This window comes from Protopterus annectens, chromosome 11.part0 (assembly GCF_019279795.1).
Source record: "Protopterus annectens isolate FY-2018-M chromosome 11.part0, PAN1.0, whole genome shotgun sequence".
NCBI classification, from domain to species: domain Eukaryota; kingdom Metazoa; phylum Chordata; order Ceratodontiformes; family Protopteridae; genus Protopterus; species Protopterus annectens.
In genome coordinates this window covers 7,268,801-7,276,386 of record NC_056745.1, presented here as the reverse complement: position 1 = coordinate 7,276,386, position 7,586 = coordinate 7,268,801, and the positions used below count along the sequence as shown (strand labels likewise).

At 40.0% G+C, this 7,586-nt stretch overlaps 1 protein-coding gene across 1 annotated transcript in view; it reads right to left on the bottom strand.

Moving 5' to 3' along the window:
* Window positions 1-3,382: 3,382 nt before the first annotated feature.
* The window catches only part of LOC122815968 (zinc finger protein 705F-like), a 230,604-nt gene continuing 226,400 nt past the window's right edge, over window positions 3,383-7,586 (bottom strand). The window contains exon 4 of the mRNA XM_044088852.1: window positions 3,383-3,552. Coding sequence (XP_043944787.1) covers window positions 3,383-3,552 — 170 coding nt within the window. The remainder of the gene's footprint in view (window positions 3,553-7,586) is intronic.

Here is a 7,586-nt window from a genome sequence, read left to right as displayed (position 1 = left end):
TGAATATGGACACTCCACCTCCCTTTGTGGTTCGGCCCGGGTTTTGGTGCCGAAAAGCAGTATAGCCTGGTAGCGCTGGGGTGCTCTCAGGAGCCTTGAACCAGGTTTCAGTTACTACACAGACGTCGATGTTCTCCATGCTGAGGAGTGCATCAAGTGCCTGCATCTTGAGATTTAGACTTCTGGCGTTGAGCAGCATTACCCTTAGTTTTTTTCCATTTTTGTTTTCTAAGGAGGTGGGTTTGTCTTTTGAGCCTTGCCTAAAAAAGGCACTATGGGGGTGGCAAGAGCCTTAGCCAATATCCGGAAGCCCAGTGGTGACAGGTGTAAGCCATCCCTTGCGATGCAGCGTGGCTTGTCCAACATATCATCCCAGGCAGACAGACATTGGATCCCCTTAGAATGACACCAGTACTTGAGCCAATTGTTAAAGCTGATCATCTTGTCTTTGTATTGTGGTATCATTCTTGGTGAGGGCAAGATGCTGCTCAGGGTCAGGGTCATACCAGCCTGGGCTACATAATTGGAGAACTCCTCTAGGTCTCTTTTCATGTAGTCCAGGGAGGTACGTCTCAGGTCATTCACACCAGCATGGATAATGACGGAGTCATATTTGTACTTGCTTTGGAGTGACCTGAGTGCGTGTGTTATGTGGCGGATCCTAGCTCCCGATAGACAGCTCACAGTCACCTTCTCCTTGTTCAGCCTGGTCAGTGGGACATCAGTGTGTCTGACTATGGAGTCACCTATTACTAGTGTATCAGGCAAGGTGTTTGGCCTTAAGGGCTGTGATTGGTCGACACACTGATTTACTGAAGTATGTGTTGCATGTGTTTTGTTTTGAGGTGGTGGATTTTTGGATGTCTGCTTTGGGAGCCTCTGTTGTTTTGGTAAGTTTTTTATTACAGCCTCCGAGTATGTCTTTGTGTTTTTATGTGTTTGGTTTGCAGTTGTGGTAGGTCTGGGACTGGGATTGTTGTGTGTGTAGTTGCCATCTCCTCCTGTCTGGTCATGCCAGCCCTGAGTTGAGAGAGTTCAGCCTCCAGTTTGGCTATATAGTTGCATCTCTCACATGTATTTGTGTTTGCTGGGAGGAGGAGAGGGTTGTCTTTGTACATGAGACAACTGTAGCATTGTCTCAAGATGCCCAGATTGACCAGCTGAACTGGAGACGACGCCAGTAATCTACCACTCGACATGCAAGAACAGTATAAGGGAGTGGTATACCTTTAAGGGAAGTGGGTATTCACAGGGGTGGTAAGTAGATGTAGTGCTTTACTTAGTACGAGAGTGCTTATAAAATGACCTTTTGATTCACAGACCGTCTTACTTGTCCTGTATAAATTTTATTTTTTGCAACAGTTTTATGACAAGTAACACAAATTATAGGATATTTATCCCCACAGTTTATACATTTAACAAGTTTTCCATACTTCTGCAGATATTGATCATAACACTGTATCCATTTACAAAGATGAACTTTGTCACTTTTACTAGTACCATCTGTTACTTTTAACGTTGCCACTGGCTTGTTCATACCATTTGCACAATAATGTCCAAACTTTATATGGTGTTTGATTTAAATCTATTGCCGCCATATGTGGGCATTATAGGCTTAAGTCCTTGATAGCATCCATGTTATTTCATAAAGAGGCTCAACGTATTTCAGAAACTAAAAATAAAAATATTAAACTCGGTGATAAACCAAACTATGTTTTAATGCAGAAATTCAGTAAAAATCCAGTAAGAGCTTTTGTCTTTTCATATACAAGACTTCTTCAGACGGAATTAAAACCTCTCACTTCATTCATTAAATACTAAAAGATATCATCACATGACATTCTCAATTAATGGCTTAACCCTTTCTTGCTCAAATAGGCTACAAAATCTTCTTTGTTGTTTAGCCCAGGGGGATAGCAGGCATTCAACTTTTCTCTGTTGTTTAGCCCAGGGGGATAAGCAGGCATTCAACAGAGATTATTTTGTAGCCTATTTGAGAAAGAAACGGTTAAGACATTAAGTGGGAATGTCATGTGATGATATATTTTAGTATTTAATGAATGAAGTGAGAGGTTTTAATTCAGTCTGAAGAAGTCTTGTATATGAAAAGACGAAAGTGCTTACTGGATTTTTACTGAATTTCTGCATTAAAGCACAGTTTGGTTTATCACAGAATTTATTATTTTTATCAGTTATTTGGTTTAATATGTTTTAAAGTGGTATTTCAGAAACTGTCAACAGGCTGCTGACCAAAACCAAAACGTGGAAATTCCCTCTGTCAAAAATTATGCTGAAACGTTTTGGAGCAGACGCGAAGATGAAATCTCCGCTTCACTAAAACAATCACTAGATACTGCTGAGCTGGTCAGTACTGACTGTACTGATGTTGGCACCAATGAAATAAACAAGTGTTTATCGTAATGAACTTGCACGAACATGAAAATTATTAAGATTCAGATCTAGTCTGCCTCACCACTGTTAAAATAGCAAACAGACTAACACTGTACAACTGCATATGTACTTAATATGATATTTAATACAACTGAACAAACACTACTGTTGGGATATTAACATTTTATTTCTAACATGGATTACTGACAGATTCACTGCACTTCACGGTCAAGTGTCCAGTTAAAACAGTTGCTTTTTATAGAGTCTATGTTTATGGATGGTTTCTTCTGATAAATCCTTCTGAAACATCCTTGGCATATCTGTGACTTTACTGTGGACCACACCAGTTGAGAATGCTGTGGGCCTCACTAGTTTTCTGTTTCCTTATCAGTTTCTGAGAAGGCCAGAGTGAAGTTTTGTGACACGATAGCCATTTCTCTTTTTGCACTATCAGTCATTTCTCTTTATTAGATAACTTCTGACAACTGAGTCTTTGTATGTATTTACCTTCTCCTGGTATTTCAGCAAGCTATTACCATAACCATCTTTTACCAATATTTTCTAAGCCTAAAAGCAGATTTTTGCTATCATGCAAACACATTTTTAAAGGCTGGTCACACTTGTTTGCTACACGTTTCTTTCTGCATACCTTGTAGGCTTTGTAGCGCATACTACTATGAGGGAAGACAACTTCATTTTTATATAATATCCATCAACAAGTATTTAGCTGTGAGCAAATACACCACAAACATCTAAACCTCAACATAAGCAAAGGAAAACCTCCACAAAACAAGCAGCCCAGCACATGGAACCTTTCCCTTAATGATAGTAACTGCTGTCCTCCTGTTTAAACACACATTAATGCAAAACATGAAAATGTCAATAACGACTGATCTTTCATTGTTTTCTATAATCATACATCTGTTGTCATACGCTGTCCTCACTAACTTCTTAACTTACTCTCAGAGGTAAACAGGAAAACCAAACCAATTTATAATGCAACCATGTACTTACGGCTGGAGGGATCCTCCGATATATTTTTTAGAACCAGGATTGTGGCTTTTTTCACAGTCTCCGGTACAAGTTTTTCACATTTCTCAGGTACAATTTTTTCACGTTTCTCAATCAGCGATAACAGTGGTTTCTTTGAAACCTTGTATTCTGCATGAGAAAACCACCAAAAACAGTATACTTAAAATATAATCTCCATATCTGGTATAATGTTGAGCTCATCACTGCCCAACAAAATGCGATTACATTTTAATACATTTACACAGAGCAGTATCCAAAAAAACACGTTCATAAAAGCAAATTACAACCGTCTGAACCAAAGACTCGTTTACAAAAGGATCCACATCATTAAAACAGATGCAGCATTGTGCAAAGTATCAACAAGACTTAAAACTCCTGCTGGGTCAACTAAATCTTTAATAAACGCATTTTAAATGATAAATTAGGTTTGGGACAAATATATCCAAGACTGTATTAGAACCACTTTAGATAATCTTGTTAACTTATTAGCAAGATGAAGCAACTTCGCTGTATTCTTATAAGCTGCCAGTGAATCCATATGTTGGAATGAGACTGGAGCTGCCTTTCTTATGACAGTAAATTACAAACCAATAACAGAAAATGTCAGGGTGAGATGACATGAAATGACGACTCTCTGCCTACAATGCACTGCAGTGGTGATATTAACTAGCGTTTTTTCACTTGTTATACCCAGTTTTATAATGGAGCAAATTACTAATCGCTGCAGCAATACACGACACTGGAGATTAACATCTACTGTCCAAATCTAGTTGAATATAGTGCAAGCTATTTAACTACTTTTCCCTCCCACTGATTTCCATATATCCATAACACCAAGTGCCCACCCAGCAAACTATTACTGCTTGAGTACATTTTATCTATAAAACTACCGTTTTATAACCAACATGTAACAGAGTGGCTAAAACAAGAGACAGTTTTAGAGCAGCTAGTTTAATGTTAAACATGACTACTGTTAAATCTTAGCACAATGCAACCAGGTCTAGTGCCACACTCCAGAGACCACCCAAGGGGACCTCTGTATAACCCAGTCCATAACCAGCATTAACCCACCCAAATACAGGTCTGGACAAAATGGCTATCCAATTTCCAAATGTCTTCTTAGCCAGCATGGTAGATATGGGCATCTTGAGACAATGTAACAATGGTCTCACATTCACAACCATTTAATCCTTAAAGAAACAATATGCAAAAGATGCAAATAACTTCACAGAAGGCAAAAATCCTGCATACAAACAAGGGTATCAAGAACACAGACACACTACATCTATAACACACTGTCCAACATACACATGCTGAGGAACTAAAAAGCAATACTTCCAAACCTCTAAGACCTCCTAAGCCTATAAACAGGAATGATCCTCCGCAACCTCCAAACCGCTCACCAAAAGCAACACCACACACACTCCTACACCCAGAGGCGTCCCAACAGCAAAGGCCGCCAGGCAAGCAAACACATTACCCAGGACTCTTGCTATAGGGAACTCCATTGTACAACACAGAGATAACCCCCTCACCAGACTGAACAAGGAGTGTACAACACACAGATACCCCCCTCACCAGACTGAATAAGGAGAAGGCAATGGTTAGTTGCTTACCTAGAACCAGGATCAGCCAAGTTACACATGCATTCGAGTCACTACAGCACAAATACCTGTATGATTCTATCATAGTCCATATGGGTGTTAATGATCTAAGATGCACCTCCCTGGACTATGTGAAGAGAGACATTCTTGACCTCTCTGAATGCGTCTTAGGCAGGTATGTGCATTGCACTGAGCAGCATCCTACCTTCACCAGGTATGTGTCTTGCACTGAGTAGTGTTCTACTTTCACCAAGAATGATTCCACAGTATGAACAAAAGACAACGGACTTCAACAGCTGGCTTAGTTTCTGGTGCGTTTCCAGTGGGGCTCAATAATATCTGTCAGCATGGGAGGACATGTTTAATAAACCACATTATTTTGAAAAGGATGGTCTACACCCCCCCCAGCCTTTTGAATATTGGCCAAAATGTATCCATCCCCTTAGGCAGTGCAAGATGAAAAACTCCCTACAAGGAATCAATTGTGCCAGAAGTAAACATGGAAAATAAATGGAAAAAACACTCCCAACAGAAACACAGCAGATGTAAAACAAAGAGCATTTATTAAACCAGGTAAGCACTTTCACACCAATAGGTGCTGTGACGGCCGTGCCCTGGCCCAGCAATCAAGGAGCCTCAAATCCTCACCACTAGCACCAGAGAGGGTGTCTCATATAGGAGAAAGGACAACAAATACACACAGTAAAGTACAATTTCCCTTAAGTGCACACAGAGATCACAGTCAGTCTGGGGCGGGTTGCTCCCTTGCTCCCCAGGTCCCCAATAAGACTCCCCACTGACACAGCTATAGGGTCCAGATCTCAGCCTAGCTGGCAAGCTAACTTTCAGTACTCTCTCTGTCCCACCAGTGCTTCGTGTCCCTGCCCAGGTAACTGACACACAACACACACTGAGATAATTAATTATACAACTTCACAGACACTCCTGGGAAAGGCTGACACATTCTCCAGCTGTGCCCCTTTATCCAGACTACACGGTAGTAATTACTGCCACCACCAGCTAATACTTATCAGCTACTCAAAGGCCCTTGAAAGGGTGTCCAATTATTACTGTGCAATATTATCATCCAATTGGTAATGTGACTAATAAGGCTTATTAGAGCGGCCTTGTACAATAAACTCTATAAATATGCAATGTGCTCTAGAGCTTACTTATCTCTACACAAACTAGCCACAGGTAAAAAGTTTTAAAATATTTAATAATAAATAATTAAAACACAAGACAATACAACTACACCACAGCGCCATTCAGGAGTTCAGAGATCACACAGAAACTTAAAACAATACAGTAGGAAAGTTCTGATACAACAGAAAAACACTTGCATAATCTTTATAGTCCTTGCTATTTTTACAAGAAAACATAATTCTAAGATACTACTTACATAAAGAGAGCATAAGGCAGTGCTGAGAGTTGGATATCAAGATCAAAATGCTTACAGTCACTCTCTCTGAACAACAGATTTTAAACTCACTAACACTTCCCAGATTACATCATTTTGACACTGTTTTCCCAGTATACACATTACATCATTTTGACACTTAGTTTGGAGTTCCCAGGCCAACAAGCTGCATTATTTAACAATCTAACACCTGCTCAGGAAACTACAACAATAAAAGACATTTCACATGTACACTCTAGTAATTATTCCTTAAGTTAAGACAATAAAAGAATGTGTTCAGTTAGCCTCTTCGGCACCACTATCTAGATCAAAAGGGTATACAAGACATAATTTTTAACTTCAAAAGAACAGATGTGAAATGCTTGGCTTAGTTTTCCTTACAGCAGATGGCAATGTTACTACAACCCTGAAGTTCACATTTTAGTGTTTCTTTCATTTAAGAAACAAGGCTGTATTTTACATTTATATTCACAAATGATAGAATTATGTATCAAATTCTATTTGATTAGGCTGGCAGCCTTCGCCCATCTTCCCCCAATCTTCAAAGGTGCTTCTCCAGATCATAAACCAACATTTAGCAGAAACACTATTTGTATAAGAATTCAAATACCATATAATCAATAAAATAACACCTCATTAAAACTCAATTAAAAGCAATTGCATTAAAGAGTCCGAACACGTTAATGTGGGAGATCCCTGGAAGAAAAGTACAGTTTTGTACCTACCATAAATGTAGATGTTAGAGGATCTACATTGCTGCAGTCATGACCTGTGGGTAGTCCGCTGTCCTCGGTCGGCCCGAATACCAAAGGGCTAGGCTGGCGTCGGTCATTGTCGCCTAGAGCTGACGTCAGTACGCAGTAGTACTTAAGCGCATGACCGACGCCATATCCTCAGTCTTTCTTGCCCCAGATGTCAGAAGGCCTAAAAAGAAAGGCCAGAGCCAAAAATAGTAAATGCCCAACAACCCCCAGTGTGGAAATAAAGAATATCCCCAAAAGAAACCCAGCAACCCCAACCTATAGAGGGGAAGGAGGGAGGGAAAATTGGACTGCAGCAATGTAGATCCTCGAACATCTACATTTACGGTAGGTACAAAACTGTACTATGTTCTTCGTCTCACATTGCTGCAGTCATGA